Genomic DNA, 17,098 nt, shown 5'->3' with positions numbered 1-17,098 from the left:
TGGTGGGGGGGAATGGTGTGCCCTCCCGGAGAGGCTTCCGTACGGGCATCGCCATTTTCGAGCGCCCTCTTTCAAAATGGCAGCTCGAAGGAAGTTGGCCGTGAGGACGGACGTGAAGTTCTAACTTAAGGACTTCGGTGCAACTTCCGGTCTGCCTACAAGATGTCTGCGGCCAGTGGTGGCTTCCAACCTCGTGAGCGGCGATTTTCAGTGCAGGAGCAGGACTGGGAGACTACGCCGCCTAAGAAGCTCCGGCTTGGGGCAGGAAGCAAGTGCGGAGGCCGGAGGCTCATTGTGGTGCTGGAAGGGGCCAGTCTGGAGACAGTCAAGGTAGTTTTGAACAGTGAGTGCGGAGGTAGGGAATTGATGGATCAGATTGTGTGGGAACCAGGGCCGCAGAGTGCATGGAAAAGCGGAGCCTTGAAATTTGCTCTGGAAGAATGACCTAGTTTTCCAGGCTGTTGATATCCTGGGGGTAGTCCTTTTGCTCTGGACTTTCATTTCAGCCCTCGCCTTGCTTTTAGTTGACTTATCACGGAGTCTGTGATGTATAATGCAAAATGAGGGAAGCATTGTCTATTGAGGGTTCCCACGTTTCCAAAGGCCAGTGACTTCCCCAGCCTTTTACTACCAAGGACTTGATGCTTTATTTTGTTAAATGGGGCTTGACTGGCAGCTTGTTCTGTATTTACCTATTCTGAAGTATGTCTGGATCAGATTATTTAAAAAGCCTTTGTCTTTGCTTTTTTACCCTCCCCCTTAAATATTTACTTTACCTTTATTTATGCATGCAAGTCTGCATGTGGCCATGAGCCACCTCATGAAGGTGCTAGGAACCTAACTTGAGTCTTATACAAGAAAGTTTGTGCCATCTCTCCAGCCCCCTCCTTCCTTCCTTCTTTCTTTCTTTTTTTCTTTTTGTTTTTTTGAGACAGGGTTACTCTGTATAGCCCTGGCTGTCCTGGAACTCACTTTAGACCACGATGGCCTCAAACTCAGAAATCTGCCTGCCTCTGCCTCCCGAGTGCTGGGATTAAAGGCGTGCGCCACCACCGCCCGGCTCCTTCCTTCTTTTGTATGTCTTGCCTTTCAGAGCTAAACTTGTTCAATGTGTAGGCCCAGAAGTTCCCTCCCAAACTCCTGCTCCCCTCTGTTTCTGTCTCTGTCTCTCTCTCTCACACACACACACACACACACACATTCTCTTGCTGGGTGGTGGTTTTAGGCAGTCTTGGGATGCAGTCCAGGTTGGCTTGGAACTCTCCACCTTCAGCCTCCTAAATATTAGAATATTTATAGGTGAATTTCACCATGCCAGGTCTGCCCTGGGCTTAAATTTGGTCCTTAGCCCCTTCCTAGTGACTGTGAGAAAACAAGATTGTTTTTCCTTTGTAAAGTGGTTGTGTACCTTACTAACTAAACCACACAGGATCTGGATTGACAGTCCTTTAAGAGGAGTGCGTTTCCCAGTAACCCGAGGTGAGAGTCTTCCCGTCTATCCTCCATGGACACCAAATAGAAAAGTGGTTTTCTCCCCGTCGACTTCTTTTCCCCAGACTTATTTTTTTTCTGAGTACACTGTAGCTGTCCTCAGACACACCAGAAGAGGGCAACGGATCCCATTACAGATGGTTGTGAGCCACCATGTGGTTGCTGGGAATTGAATACCAGGACCTCTGGAAGAGCAGTCAGTGCTCTTAACCGCTGAGCCATCTCTTCTGTGCCCTCCCCTTCTTCCTCTTCTTCTTTTTTTTTTTTTTTAATTAAGTGATCAGTTAATCAGATTTAAAGTTTCTGTAGTTAGTTGTTATTCCCATCCTAACTACAGGCAGATCTATTCCTCCCTCAGTGATTGTCTATTATCAGTCACCATCATTATTATTGTTTAAAGGTTTTTTTTTTTTTTTTCCCATGTGCATTGGTGGTTTGCCTGCATGTATATTGCTGTAGGATGTCAGATCCACTGGAACTGGAGTTACAGACAGTTGTGAGCTGCCATGTTGGGGCTGAGAATCGAACCGGAGTCCTCTGGAAGAGCAGGCAGTGCTGTTAATTGCTGAGCACTTAACTGCTTATCTATCCAGCCCTTATTGTCATTTATTATTGTTGTTGACAGGGTCTCACTAAATAGCTCTGGGTGGCCTGGAACTCATTAGTGTCTGCTTGTCTCTGCCTCCTGAGTTCTGGGGTTAAAGGCCTGCACCATTACACCTAGGTGCCTGTTAACTCTTTGAGTTCTAACTTTGACATCATCAGACTAGGAATCCTGTGATAATAGTAATTCGCAAATGTGGAAACCTCCCCAGTATCTGTATTTCAGAAAGTAGGTCCACCAGATTCCTTCTGTATACACTAGATCCTTCTGTATACAGGTTCCCGAGTCGGCAGATCAGTCTAACTGTAATGTTGGACAGAGTAAAGGGGTTACCGTGTGTGTTTAGGAGAATATCTGCTACTTGACATAAGTTAGTATCACTTGTTCCAGCTGACTTCCTGAGAGGTCAAAGGTTATGTTAAAACTTCTAGCCCAGGGCTGGAGAGACATCAATTAGGAGCACTTGCTCTTGTGGAGGACCTACTTTGGTTCCCACCACCCACAGTATGGCTCCCAGCTGTCTGGAAGTTCAGTTCCAGGGGGTCTGATGACCCCTTGGCCACCACAGGCTCTGCACCTGTGTGATGCACAACTAGTCACTCAGGCAAGACACCTATGCCCATAAAATGTAAAGGAATGTATGTGTATGTGTACAGTTATACATGTATGTGTGTAATATATGAGTACACACATATATATGCATATGTCTGGCACCTTCTCAAGTGGAAACCTAAGGGTTCTTTGGAAAGTTGGTTGGGTGGTGTTTTGCTGGGACAAACAGTGAAGGAACATTTCCTAAAAGTGGACACAGGTGTGAAAGGCTAAGGCAGACTCAAAAAGGAATGTTTCCCTGAAGCAGACACAGGAGAGAGGACGTTCTGCTCATTATTGAGTATCTTGCTGATTTATTTTTCTGTCTGAGATGGGGTCTCACCCTGTACCTCATCCTGGCCTGACACTTGGTGGGCTCCTAAACACTGGGAGTACAGGTGTGGGCTCCCACATCCAACTCGTGGTGCCACTCCTTTTTTTTTTTTTTTTTTTTTTTTTTTTTAATCTCCAGACAGCCCTAGCTATTCTGGAACTTGCTTTGCAGACCAGGCTAGCTTCGAACCACCACAACCTGGTGCTGCTTCAGTTATTAGAGGTTAGCCCAAGGAACTGCTACGTCACGGACTGAGAAGATGGCTTAGTGGAGGGCTTACCGTGCGCTCCCACAAACATGAGGACCTGTGTTCTAGCCCCAGCACCTATGTAGGAAGCCCAGGCTGTGCTAGGCATGCTTTTAATCCCAGCACTGAGAGACAGGTGGGGAGGTAGATCTCTGAGTTTGAGGAAGGAAAGAAGGGAGGGGCCCAGCTCAGTTTGTAATCCCAGCATTGAAGAGACAGGTGAGTTTGTAGAGCTTGGCGGCCTGCCAGGTAGCTGAATTGGTGACCTCAGGTTCAATGAGGAACTCTTAGGTCAGAAAATAGAAGGTGATCGAGGAAGACGAGACAACAACCTCTGGCCTTCACATGTAAGCACATTGTACCTACACGCTCGCACACATACACACACACAGACTGATGTACGCACACATACACACACAGACTGATGTACGCACACATACACACACACAGACTGATGTACGCACACACACACACACACACAGACTGATGTCGGAGTACAGAGGTGACAGCGGAGTGATGCCACTTGGGTATTTCCTGTTCATCTATTAGGAACCATTTCTGTTCTTGAGTTTGTAGACTCAAGATTGTTTACTCTTTCTATGAAGACAGAGTATGAGATTTTGAACTTTCTCCTGTCTCTTTAGTAACTTCTAAGAACTGTTGAGAACTGCTGGCAATGGTTTCGTTCTGGTCATTCCAGTTTGTGGTTTCCGATCAGTGCACAGACTCAGGCTCCACAAACCATTCTCTCCGCTGCCCTCAGTGCAGCACTTGGATGGTTTCTGTTGTGGTTCTTTCCACATGCCAGCTCACAGCTGTGCCACTGCAGTTCCACAGGATCCGATGCCCACCTTTGACTTCCACAGGCGCCGGGCAGGCACATGATGCATATGTATCGTACAGGCTAAATACTCATCCGTGTAAAATTAGATACATCTTAAATTAAAAGCACAAAACCTCCACTTTTATCCTAATAATGGGTTGAAATCGGACCATTCCACGTTCATTCTCTTTTACATTTAAGAGTATCCAAAGGACTTAGTTTCTGACCATGTACTTTACTCTGACATTGGCTTGAAAATTTATCTTTACATATGTGTATGTGTGTGCAGGCCTGTTGTCTGGAGCTGAGTTTCGGGTGGTTGTGAACCACCAAGTGGGTGCTGGGACCTACATCTGGGCCTCTGCAAGAAAAACAAGCACAGTAAGGCTCCTAACCACGGAGCCGTCTCCAGCTCCTACTCTGACTCTTTTAAAAAAAGATTTATGTGGGGCTGGAGAAATGATGGCTTAGCAGTTAAGAGCACTGGCTGCTCTTCCAGAGGAACAGGTTCAATTCCTAATACCCACACGGTAGCTCACAACTGTAACTCCAGTTCCAGGGGGCCCAGGGTCCTCTTTTAGCCTCCTCTGGCACTATGCACATAGAGTGCAGACATACATGCAGGCACACATGCACATAAGATTACATGAATACAGACAGTATTTATTTGTAATTATCCATGTGTGTGTGTGTACCACATGCCTTTGAATGCTTGAGTTTTCAGGTTTCCCTGGAGATGGAGTTACAGGCCACCTGACATGGATGGTAGGAAATCAAATCCATGTCCTCTGTAAGAGTAATATTAATATCTCTTAACCACTGACATTTTTCAGGCCTCTGACATTGTTTGAACTATTTGGTTAATTCCAAAAATTACATCCCCAAATATTTTGAAATGTGTATTGTCACTTTGTCTCTAGACATAAAAAGTTCTAGTGAAGCTGGGCGGTGGTGGCGCACGGCTTTAATCCCAGCACTTGGGAGGTAGAGGCAGGCAGATTTCTGAGTTCGAGGCCAGCCTGGTCTACGCAGTGAGTTCCAGAACAGCCAGGGCTACACAGAAACCCTGTCTCAAAAACAAACAAACAAACAAACAAACAAGTTCTAGTGATACACAGACTTTAAAAACCCCTTGTTTGTGAGCTGGAGAGATGGCTCAGTGGTTCAGAGCACTGGCTGTTCTTCCAAAGTTCCTGAGTTCAATTCTCAGCAACCATATGGTGGCTCACAACCATCTGTAATGGGATCAAATACCCTCTTCTGGTGTGCCTAAAGAGAGCAAAGTGCACTCACATATATAAAATAAATCCTAAAAATAGTGTTTGCATATAACAATGTTTTTAGATTTACAAAAACCTTCCAGCGTACGTATGTTCAGTCACTGACAACCTGAGGTGGTAGAGGTGGTTTTTCTCTTACCATGTGCATTCTGGGATTGATGTCAGGTCAGGTTTGGGAACTAGTGCCTTTACCTACTGACCCACGTCAAAGGCCTTGTCCCAGGGTTCTTTTGTGTGGTATATGTGTGTATATACTTGGACATGTATGAAGGTCAGAGGACAGCTTGTTGGTTTCCTTCCTTTCGCCATGTGAGTCATGGGAATTGAACTCAGATCTTTGGGGTTGGTGGCAAGTACCTTTGTCTGCTGAGCTCTCTCTCTCTAGTCAGGTTGAGACCTGGTCTTACTGACCATTCTAATGTCCCTTGAGATTTGAGGTTGCAAATGAGTTATTTCTGAGTGCAGGCCCGAGCAGACCTCACTTGCTATTTATGGTGTTGCATTTTTCTGACACTAGATCTTTGGCTCTTTGCTTGTGCAGATTCTGGGTTACTCCCACTTTTCATATGCTCGTTTCGTAGTGCTGGGGATTGAAGTCAGGCCCTGCCAAGCCCTCTGCTGCTGAGCTGCAGTCCACCAGCTTTTTCTCAATGGTTTGCTATTGTCAGGTTTTGATTGAGGCAGCAGGGTCTTGCTGTATCCTAGACTGGCATGTTCCTCAGCATATACGTGCTGCTTTTGAGACTAGTCTTGTTCATGAACTCTTGTCTGATTCTAGAACTTAGGTGACCTTGAGTGATAGCCATAGGCCTTAAAAGCTTAATGTGGCATGACTTGTCTCCTTTATTGTGTGAGATAGTTATCCTGTGTGTGAATGTGGACATATGGCAATCCTCTGAAAAGCTTTCTAGCCCTACTTAGTCTTTCTGGCTTAGGTCTAGAGTGGGCTAGGTGATAGGATTCCCATTGCTCTCATCATGTTCTGTTCTGCAGGTAGGGAAAACTTACGAGCTACTCAACTGTGACAGGCACAAGTCCATGTTGTTGAAGAATGGACGGGACCCAGGGGAAGTCAGACCAGACATCACCCACCAGGTATCTGTGTGGGCAGAGCTAATGACCCTCTGAGCGAATGCTGTTTCTCAGGCTTCACCACGCCTTTCCCTCTTCCTTTCTCAGAGCCTGCTGATGCTTATGGACAGCCCCCTGAACCGAGCTGGCTTGCTACAGGTTTACATCCACACACAGAAGAACGTGCTGATTGAAGTGAACCCCCAGACTCGAATTCCTAGAACCTTTGACCGATTTTGTGGCCTCATGGGTGAGAAGCCTTAGGACTAAAGTTCTGACTGAACTGGCAAAGTAAAGAGAGGAGACAGGAGAATCACACACCCATTCCTTCAGTGGGGAGTGACTGGCAGGACGGAGTCCAGGGAAGTTCAGCCCCCTGCTCTCTGAAGTCTCTCTGAGGGTAAAGCTGTCTGAGCTTGTCATCGGTATTAGTGAAATCCATAACTGTTGTGTGACGTAAAGGACACATAGCCCAGTTTCCCCAGGCTGTGTAGCTTAGGCGGAAGAGTGTCGGCTCTTCCCACGTCTGAACTCTCTTTCCCCCCCAGTTCAGCTTTTACACAAACTGAGCGTCCGAGCAGCCGACGGCCCTCAGAAGCTATTGAAGGTAAGCCGGAGAAACCTTTTGGTAAGGTTCTGGGCCAGTTCTGGCGCTGACTCTTCTTTTTGTCTTTAGGTAATTAAGAATCCAGTGTCCGACCACTTCCCAGTTGGCTGTATGAAAATTGGCACTTCCTTTTCTGTTGAAGACATCAGTGACATTCGAGAGTTGGTGCCCAGTAGTGACCCAGTTGTGTTTGTGGTGGGGGCCTTTGCCCATGGCAAGGTACAGTCTGGGCTGTGTACTTAGGTTCTTCCTGGAGCTGAAGCTCAGTGCAGGGTTCCAGGAGCAGTTGGCATTTTAAGAATCCCCGTTCTTACAAATGGGGTAAGACAGGCGGTAGCTGCAGTCCTGGCCCAGCCTTCACTTTGAGGGCTCACCTGTTTCTCACACAGAGAGCTAAGATGGCCAGCTCTGTAAAGTTTGATAGGAACCACACTGCTGTTGAGACATAGCGCCCCTATGCTTTTCTACCCTGAACCTGACCAGCTCTGTCTCTCCTCAGGTCAGTGTGGAGTACACAGAAAAGATGGTGTCCATCAGCAACTATCCACTCTCTGCTGCGCTTACCTGTGCTAAAGTCACCACAGCTTTTGAAGAAGTATGGGGTGTCATTTGAGCCCAGCAGGGCCTGGTTCTCAGACAGGAAGGACTCTTGGCAGTTTGTCTTTTGGCTCCTAAGATCTGCTGGAAGATAATCTTCTGTACCAAGACTGCAGAGTGGGGAGACAACACTGTATAGTTGTTTTTTGTTTTTCCTATAAAGAGTTTTATTTCGTTTTTTTTCTTTTTCAGACCTGATTGTTTTGAGGGTTCTTAAACTTAGCAGTACATGGTAGTGTAAACTGTTCCCCTTAGATTCTGGTGTTCCAGATTTTGACAGTAGGCGTTCCTGATTTCCTAGATTTCTGTGGCTCTCAATGAGAGACCATGATGACCTTTAGCAAGCATGGAGAATTATGTATGAAAGAAAGCAGTCTGGGATGCTAGCAGTGAAAAACTGAACAAACAGAAGTGATTTTATCTGGTATAGTTCCAAGATAGAAAAAGTGGAGCAGGCAGGGCCTTGTACCCTTCCCTCCCCCCATGGGGGGGGTGGCGGTATCGGCACATATACAATCGTAGTAGATTGGCAGAAGAGAAACAACAGATTCCTGGCTAGAGGGGAGAGATAAGGCAACGTGCATGGGGGAGTCCAAAGGGGGTGCAGCCCCTCTGCTCCTCCCACAAGAGCTTCCCCTTTGGCTGTCGCAGAGGCACAGCTGGGAGTGCTGTGACTTCCAGCTCCTGGCGTCTCTGCTGGGGTGAGGAGTGCTGTGAGAAGGGAGACAAGTAGTTTCTGCACCAGTCCAGCTCTCGGCCACCTGCAGGGCAAGGCGTGTGCTCAGAAGGCTGCCAGAGTGACCCCAGGCCCTTCTAGCAAGGCAGAACCTACAGTGTCCCCCTTGGGGACAAGCTGCACTGAAGTCCACCTCAGTTTCCAGTGGCATTTCTAGTCTGGTTCTAGCCTGCCTGTAGCCTGCAGACTTTACTTACCAGGGAAAGACAGAGATCATTCCCTCTTTTTTAACTTTTCTTTTCTTGGCACCATTGCTTTGTGGATATAAGGCAATATGAATAGTAGGCTCAAGAAGAAGACATGTCCAAGGAAATAGATGGATCTGTACACCTGCGGGGAGACAGAAACCACTGAAATAGATGTGAGGTGTGGGTTGTCCCTTGCTACTTGAGGTTTTAGTGACACCCCCACCCCCCTCAGCCTTACAGGTCTTCACTACCTTAAGCCATTTGTCCCATGTGAAGAGGCAGAAGGCAGTCATAGAGTAACCCATGAACAGCCAGTGGATGGTCTGTTGCACCAAGTAGTAGAAGGGCTGTAGGGCAGTGATGGAGGCCAGGCTGCTCAGGGCAGGGCTGTCCCGAATTAGACTGCTGACCTGGGGTGGAAAGAGAGAGGTCACGGTCCCCGTCTTCCTCCCTATCCGTTTTCCTCCCACCCTCGAGTCCTACCTGCTTTTCCACGATAACAATGAGGAATTCCATCTGGAAGCAAATCAGGTATCCTGAGTGTAGGCCATGCCAGAGGGCCAAGAACAGCAAGGAGAGACCTTGTGAGAGCTCTTTATTTCCAAGGAACTTGAGGCGTTTGAAGATGTAACTAGAGAAGAGGGTGGGGTAAGGATGAAGCTCAGACTTGACTCCTGCATCTGGGTCTGCCCTGAGGAGTAGAGTGCTGACTGGCTCCCACTTGTGGCCACTGAGGGTACATCAGACACAACACAGACTATGGGCTTAGGTGGGTACATGAGGACTGGCCGCTTGCTTCAGCAGGTACAGCTGAGTCCTGAGGGTCTGGCACCAACGCTGCTATGGTTCTCAGGCTGCTTAGACCCAGTGATGGGACACTATAAACAGCACGCAAGGAAGGACAGGATGAGCTACTTCCACAGAGTTGGTTGATTTTTTGGGGGGTGGTGGCCTTAGAACAAAAGCTTAGAGTGTTAAGTAGGACATGGACAGAAGTGACAACACCCCTACCCTCAGTGTAGTGTGGGAGGAGCCTGGGCTCAGGCCTCAATACTTACCGGGCTACCCAGGCATTGGTATTGATGTTGAAAGAGGCGATGGTGCCATTGAAGCGAGGGGTGGTTTCAAAGAGCCACACTTTCATGTTGGCACAGGCATCCCATCTCACGGTCCCATTTTCATCGAAGCCATTAAAGCCCAGGCCCGACAGAATGCACACTCCTTCCTGAAGGGAAGGATGGTTAGGGCTCTCGCCACTCGCCGCCTCCAAGCCTCCCCTTTTCTCAGCTTGTCTAAATGTGACATACTACTTACTGTGACCAGCCAGCAGGTGACGTATTTGTACAGCACAAATTTGCCCCAGATCAGCATGTACATGCAGCGGAACCAGAAAGGGCGGTTCTTGAAGAAGAGAACACAGGAACATTAGGGAAGGTACGGGCATGGCACAGTCCCCTAGATATCTTCAAACTGGCGGATGGCTCCTCCACTCCTATCAGTTCTGATGTCACGTGTGCCACGGCAGCCTAGCCCCCACCTGCCTGTAACCAGCCAAGAGGTGCCAATATGCATCCACCTCCTCTGCACGGCCTAGGCGTTTGTTGTCAGCAGAGGGGCCTTGCAGAGCCAGCCGCACAGTCTGGAATGCAGAGAAATCTACCCAGAATGACGGGGAGCTCCTGTGAGCTTTTCAGGGGAAGTGGCAAAAGCCAGCTTTCCTCTCGAAGCACCACCTCTGGACAAGCCCCTAAGTCTGTCAATTTAAGAAAAAAGCCACCTGATGCAGCACTCCAAGTCACAACACTAAGGGAGAGCTTCTTGAGCTTATTTGGGGGGGGGGGGGAGAGGGAGGGCAAGGCGTGCAAAAGTACACCTGGAGCTCCCCCCCCCCCATGCCCAAGGTTTGTCCATGCAGGTTTTAGCCTGGGTGGCACCAACTCTCACAGACTAGCAAAACCCCACACACATCTGAGATGGCGCTTGTCTGCCATCTACAGGGCTCTCTGCTTATCCCTTTGTGTGAGGCAGTAGTCACATTCCTGTGCTGACAGACACTCACATCATAGTCTTCTGTGAGGAGATAGTCGTCTGTGATGTGGGGGCTCAGCAGGGTGTAGCCCACCAGGTAGACAAGGCCCAGACTCAGGCGCTTGAGAGCAGGTATGGTGCTGGAAAGGAACAAGTGGGGTCACAGACAGCAGAGCATCGCCCTTCACCCTCTGACCTGTAGTCACGGAAAGGAGCATGTCAGGGTGTGGCGACGGCTGCGGGCTGTTTCCCAGAGAGACAGCTTTCTCTGCTTGGCTATTCGAAAACCCCAGTTACAGGAGAGGGCAGGAGGGAGCAGTGTGCAGGAGGCTTTAACCCTCAGAGCTACTGAGCCCAGAACTTGTCAGTGGTAAGGCTAACAACCATGTGCAGAACAACCAGCAATCTCAATTCGCGCTGGCACACAGGAGGACAGGTTCCCAGTGAAGGCATTCCAGCGGCGTTTGCATTATCTCTTAAGTATATATTTCTGTGTACATTTTTGTATATTGAACAGGGTCTCCCTCTATGAGGAAGCTTTGAAGGGAGGAGCATAACTTGTGGGCAAAACATGTGTGCTTTAGGGTCAGCTTGAACGGCTGGGGCAGACATTGTCCATGTGACACTGTGACAATCGGGCCACTGTGCTAGGGCTGACCTTTAGGAGAGTCACTTTAGAGTGATTGTACTAGGTAGAATCCCTACATGGAGGTCTTGACAAGGGGGGGCGCGGGGGGAGGGAGGGCGGTGTGATTACCTGTTTGGCATCTTCCCTGGTATGTCAGTCAGCTGTCCCCGCACCAGCTTCATGTAGTGGTTCATTGAAAATTGGGGCCCTACCAAGAAGGCTCCATAGAAGTAGGAGAAGCCAGCAACTTCCAGCAATGAAGGGACACCCCGTATGGCATATTTCTGTTGCTCAGAGGTCAAGGAATTCTATGCCAAGAATAGAATGTACGGCTCAGGATAGCCTTGAATTTTACCCCAGAGGCATTCCCTCTGAGCATTCCAATCTGTGCCCCACTGCCTGGAGCTCTTTAGTGTGGGATGGGAGGTAGAAGGTTGCTTCATGGGAAAATGTGTGGGGTAGCTTAGCCAACAGCTGCCTGTGGCTGTGGTGACAAATGCCTTGCTGGCACTCATCTCTGGACTTTGTGCAAGAGCTGGAGCCTGGACAAGTTACCCTGGCTCGGCCCTGCCCAGCTGGAAGACAGCTCATAGGCTAGGGAATGAGGCAGAGGCTCTGCCCTGGTGGGGATCGGTCTTGGTAAGAGCAGCCCTTCCCCTTCCCGCTGGTTAGTCCCTATCCTCTGACAGCGTGGACACTTACCCCGTCTTTGCCTCCATCGTAGTAGTCAATACACAGCCCTGAGCAAAGAGAGAAGGGGAGGGGAGGGCAGACATGAGGGCGTGCTCTGTGGAGCATGACATCAGTATGGTTTATTTTGGCTCTGTGGGGGAGGGGCCCACCTGTAAAGGAGGAAGACAGTACCTTTCTTCCCACTTACCAATTAGCTTCAGTGTCAAGACACAATGTGGCATTGTCCACTTGATATCGTAGTCACCGGTGGCTGTGTAGTAATATCCGGCAAGAAGGTAGGCCTAGGAGAGGGGGCATCTTCACCATCGTTCACATTCCACCCCCCCTCCTTTTTTTGGGGGGCAGTCTATGGCCTCCTAGTCACAACCCTCCTCTCAGCCTTCCAAGCCTGTGCCACCATGTCTGACTTCATTTCCCCTGGCTCTGCAATCCTTCCCCTTTCCTCTCTTCTGGTCCTTCCTATCTATGAGCTAGGCCTGCTGGTGCAGACCTAGAATCCTGGCACTTGAGAGAGATGGAAGCCAGCTTGAGCTATAGAGTTTGAAGCTGCCTTGGTCACAGAGTGAGCCTCATCTCAATAAAGAAACAAATCCTACAAACAGGGGCGTTACCACCTCAGAGGAATGGCTTGCTTAGGGCATTGGATGGACATTTGCCTGCACAGCTTCTGCAGCTCAGTCTAGATTGGTTGTAACTCATGGTCAGCTGGGCTAACTGGTGAGAACCAAGGAACCCTGCTGGCATAGACTGGAGGCCAGTAATGAGTTACTGCTACAGTCTGCCTAAGGCCTGTGCCGAGTGACCTGCCCACAGTCAGATGCTGTGTGTTGGGCGGAGGGATTGCAAGCTAGGTCTCCTCGGTCACTGTGCTACCACCCCCTGCCTTGCCCCTCTCCACACCTCCTGTCAGATGTGACCTGAGCTGCTATGAGAAAAGTTTACCATCTGGAAGCAAAGGGTAGTAATAACGGCAGTGACGGTGCGGCCCATGAGTCGCAGGATGAGGAACTGAAGCACGACACATAGCAAGGAGTGGTAGAACTGGTGGCCTGGGTGCAGAGAAGAGAGCAGCGTTTAGGACCGTGGTGCCCATTCCTCCTGAGATTCCCAGAAGAGGACACAGTATGCAGCACTGGAGGTGGTTAGAGCACCTGCCCGGCATGCAGGAAGCCCTGGGCTCAATCCCCAGCTAGACTGGACCAGGCCTGCCACCTAGCACTTGGGAAGTAGAGACAGGAGGAGCAAGGTGACCTTTTTCACAATTAAGGTCGGCCTGGGTTACATGACACTGTCTCAAAATAAATAAACTTTAAGTGTAGGTGTGCCATGGTAAGTGCAGAGGTCAAAGGGCGACTAGAGAAAGTTTGTTATCCTCATCCACCGGGTGGGAAAGCCACCAGGCTTGGCAGCTTGTGCTTTCCTTGTTGCGCCACCTCGCCATCTCCTAAATAACCCTGATTATCATTATTGTCATTATTATTATTATTAATTATTGAGACAGGGTCTCACTATGTAGCCCTGATGGGCCCAGAACTCATTACATAGACCAAGCTGGCCCCTTTCTGCTTCCTGAGTGCTAGGGTTAAAGGTGTGCACCATAATGCCAAACGCTAAATTTACTTCTTAACTGATACATAAAAATGTACACACTTACGGGGGTACCAAGTGATGTTTTGATATGTTACCTTATTATGAATTATTTAATTTACTGTTTTTCCACATCTTTGAAAATAATTATTCTTATTCACCTGTGTGTGAGTGTATGTAGGCATGTGCATGTGTGTGTCTGTGTAGCTAGGAGGGCCTCAGTCCCCTGGAACTGAAGTCCCAGGTGGTTTTGAGCCATCTGGCCTGAGTGCTAGACTGAACTGGGGCCCTTCAGAAGAGAATACCCTTTATTGCTGGGCCGTCTTCCTGACTCCCAGAACAAAACCAAAGCACAATGAAGTTGTGTTCCTATTGGCTGAGTACTCTTTTTGTAAAGATGAAAGCTTTGTAAGAGCTAACACTTCCTAAAGCACACACGAGCTTGTTTCAGGGATTTCCCCCTGGTCCAGCCCTCCCCAGGTTTCTTCTCATGGCTGCATCCCTGCTGAGCCCACTCCCTTACCAAAGTTGAAATAAGCAATTGAGAGGCCCGTGAAGGTGTGGAAGAGATGGATGAGGTAGCTGTCCTTGTAGAAAAGGTAATGCCGGTAAAACAGAGCCAACGGGTAGCCTAGATGGGAGGAGAAGAGGAAGAGGTTACTCATGCCTGCTGACATCAGAGAGGGAAAAAACCAGGATTAAAAAACCTCTCTCTCTCTCTTTCTCTCTCTCTCTCTCTGTGTGTGTGTGTGTGAGAGAGAGAGAGAGAGAGAGATGTATAGGTGTGGGTGCGTTCATGCTACAGTGTTAGACCACAACTTTGCTTTCTCCTTCTTATGTGGGATCCAAGGATCAAATTTAGGTCTTCTGGAAGGCTTAACTGATAACCCCACTGGGGTCATCTCAATGGCCTTCAAAAACCAACCAACCAACCAAGCATTTTATGGATGCTAACAGAGAAGACAGAATAGTACTCCCCCAAATCAAGTGGTTTGTTGCTGTTTGTAAATACGCTTTTAGAACTGCAAGGTTTTTGTTTTTCATGAGTCAGAGTTTCTTTGTGTAACAGCCCTGGCTGTCCTGAAACTCACTTTGTAGACCAGGCTGGCCATGAGCTCACAGAGATCTACCTGCCAAGTGCTGGGATTAAAGGCGTGTACCACCACTACCTGGCTAGAACTCAAGTATTTTTAACCGAGGCAACAACGTAAGGTGCAATCTCAGGACTTTCTTTCATTTATACCTACCAACTATTGAGGAAGTGACCGACACCCGTAATCTCAGCCCCCAAGATGCTGAGGCAGGAGATTCTTCAAGTCTGAGGCCAGCTTGGACTACACAGCGAGTACTGGCAGGCCTCGCATCCACAGCAGATTCTGTTTCAAAAACCTACCAAGGGCTAGGGCTCTCCCTCAGTTGTTAGAGTGCTTGCCTAGCATGCACAAAGCACATACAGATAAGACAAAACAAAACAAAAACCCAAACCAAAGAAGAGAAGATGTCCATTCTGCTCAGAAACAGTATTTTACACTTTGTGATCTGTCCTGTGAGGACAGCACCCTCGGACTTCTGAGAAGACAGTTAACACTAGGCTATGAGGTGGGCTTGCTCGAGTATCGACCCATTTATAGAGCTTGTTTTAGAACACTAAGAAATGTCTTCAAGCTTAATTCAGGAAATGATACAAACTGTGATATGATTCAGGCTGTGAGCAAACTCTCAGGGGAGCTCCTAGAGGGCAATGAGTTCTACACTGCCAAGGGTTGCTCAAGGAATCAGAGAGGCCAGTGCACTGTATCCCTAAGTCAGAGAGAGCGTAGCCAATGGCCTCGCTGCAGACTGGTCCTCAACAGTCTATCAAGTGGTGGAGCTGACATGCTTGCACTTGGGCATGTGTGGACAGTCAGTCTCCTCTTTGTTTTCTGGAAGGACACCTTGCCTATTCTATTCCTGTACAGTGTTCCAGAGTTGGTCATGGTTTATAATTGCCACAGTTCTTGCTTTTAGAATATAAAATGTAAGGTCAGGGTGATGGCTGAGCCGGTAAGAGTGCTTATCACCAAGCCAGATCCCTGGGGACTACACAGTGGGAAGAGCGAGCCAACTCCTGCCAGTTGGCCTCTGACTAGCACATGAGTGTGTGTGTTTGTGCACACATGCAAATAAGTCAATGTAATAAAGTAGTTAAAATAAAAATATTCTTAGTTTTACCATTGGCAATATAGTTTTGAGTGTGTGGTAATTGCAATTTCTTTTATTTTTACTTTTATTTATTTATTTATTTTCCCCAAGACAGGGTTTCTAGCCCTAGAACTCACTCTGTAGACCAGGGTGGCCTGAAACTCACAGAGATCTGCCTGCCCTTGCCTCCCCAGTTTTGGGATCAAAGGTGTGCGCCACTATCGCCCAGTGGCTTAAAAACTGTCAATCCATAAAACAAAATGCTCAATTATGTCGTTACTTACAGTGTAAGGGACTGAACCCGGAGCCTCATACACGCTGGAAGAGTTGTCTACCACTGTGTTATAGCTCCAGGCCTCTCTGCACAGTTCATTGTTTTGAGGTAGGGTGTTAAGAAGCTGCCCAAGCTGACCCTGAACTCTCTACAGCCTAGATAGGCCTTCTACTTGTTCGCCTTACCCCAGAGTGTCTTCGTCACCAGTTCTGTGTTACACGGAAACGCAGAGTTCCCGTTTTTGTTTATTTGTTTTGACCCGAGGTCTCTCTATGTAGCTCTGCTGTTCTGGAACTTACCATGTAGACCACACTGGCCTCAAACTCACAGAGATCCTCCTGCCTCTGCCTCCTGAGTGCTGGGATTGAAGGCATGCGCCACCATGCTTGGTTCCTTGTAATTGTTTTTATATAGCCTAGGCTGGCCTGGAACTCACTTTCTTGCTTTGATTCCCCAGGACTACATAAACCAGACGTGGTGGTCACAGACCTGAAATCCCAGCCTTGGGATGGAGAGGAGGAGGATCAGGAATTCAAGGACATTTCTGGCTTTATAGCAAGTGAGAGGCCAGTCTGCTGCATGAAAACGCACCTCAAAACCAAACAAACAAAACCTCAAACTTTTTACTCTAAAAAAATATATTATTGTATATAAGTGTGTGTGTGTGTGTGTGTGTGTGTGTGTATGCACACGTGTGTACAGCCAGTGTTTGGAATCAAATAGCAACTTTGGAGTTTGCTCTCTTCCACCATTATACAGGTCCTGGGGATTGAATTCAGGTAGGAGGCTGAGGCAGAAGATTCTAATTGTCTGGGAGAGCTCACAAATTCTGGATAGGGGCTGGTGAGATGGCTCAGTGGGTAAGAGTACAGGACTGCTCCTCCAAAGGTCCGGAGTTCAAATCCCAGCAAACACATGGTGGCTCACAACCATCTATAATGAGATCTGATGCCCTCTTCTGGTGTGTCTGAAGACAGCTACAGTATACTTACATATAATAAATAAATAAATCTTTAAAAAAAATTCTGGATAGATAGAATTAATCTTTTTGAGTACTAAAACCTTTAAGCATGTGAGATGTACCAAAAGTAAAGAACACAATGCATTTCTCTGTCCTCTTCAGTTGAAGAGAATTTAA

General features: G+C 48.1%; 2 protein-coding genes across 5 annotated transcripts in view; one reads left to right on the top strand and one right to left on the bottom strand.

Moving 5' to 3' along the window:
- Nucleotides 1-19: 19 nt before the first annotated feature.
- Emg1 (EMG1 N1-specific pseudouridine methyltransferase) lies at nt 20-7,836 on the top strand. Of its 2 annotated transcripts, none has more exons than XM_030255170.1 (6): nt 20-355; nt 6,364-6,465; nt 6,550-6,691; nt 6,990-7,048; nt 7,118-7,267; nt 7,548-7,825. In XM_030255170.1, the coding sequence occupies exons 2-6, from the start codon at nt 6,409-6,411 to the stop codon at nt 7,659-7,661; spliced, it is 522 nt and encodes a 173-aa protein (XP_030111030.1). In that variant the 5' UTR covers nt 20-355; nt 6,364-6,408; the 3' UTR covers nt 7,662-7,825. The 2 variants fall into 2 exon arrangements, with proteins under 2 accessions (XP_030111030.1, NP_038564.1); NM_013536.2 differs by having other exon boundaries at nt 28-330; nt 7,548-7,836.
- Nucleotides 7,490-17,098, bottom strand: part of Lpcat3 (lysophosphatidylcholine acyltransferase 3) — a 41,623-nt gene continuing 32,014 nt past the window's right edge. Inside the window, exons 2-13 of one of the 3 annotated variants that reach the window (NM_145130.2) lie at nt 14,029-14,136; nt 12,861-12,967; nt 12,106-12,199; nt 11,928-11,965; nt 11,355-11,533; nt 10,629-10,737; nt 9,884-9,970; nt 9,628-9,794; nt 9,053-9,200; nt 8,821-8,979; nt 8,579-8,711; nt 7,490-8,406 (exon numbers count right to left, since the gene is read on the bottom strand). In NM_145130.2, coding sequence (NP_660112.1) covers nt 8,595-8,711; nt 8,821-8,979; nt 9,053-9,200; nt 9,628-9,794; nt 9,884-9,970; nt 10,629-10,737; nt 11,355-11,533; nt 11,928-11,965; nt 12,106-12,199; nt 12,861-12,967; nt 14,029-14,136 — 1,313 coding nt within the window. In that variant the 3' untranslated portion in view covers nt 7,490-8,406; nt 8,579-8,594. Of the gene's footprint in view, nt 8,407-8,578; nt 8,712-8,820; nt 8,980-9,052; nt 9,201-9,627; nt 9,795-9,883; nt 9,971-10,628; nt 10,794-11,354; nt 11,534-11,927; nt 11,966-12,105; nt 12,200-12,860; nt 12,968-14,028; nt 14,137-17,098 lie in introns of all 3 variants that reach the window. The other 2 variants (XR_377423.3, NR_149320.1) reach the window with 2 other exon arrangements.

Source organism: Mus musculus, chromosome 6 (assembly GCF_000001635.26).
Source record: "Mus musculus strain C57BL/6J chromosome 6, GRCm38.p6 C57BL/6J".
Classification (NCBI taxonomy): domain Eukaryota; kingdom Metazoa; phylum Chordata; class Mammalia; order Rodentia; family Muridae; genus Mus; species Mus musculus.
This window is presented reverse-complemented; position numbering and strand designations above follow the sequence as displayed.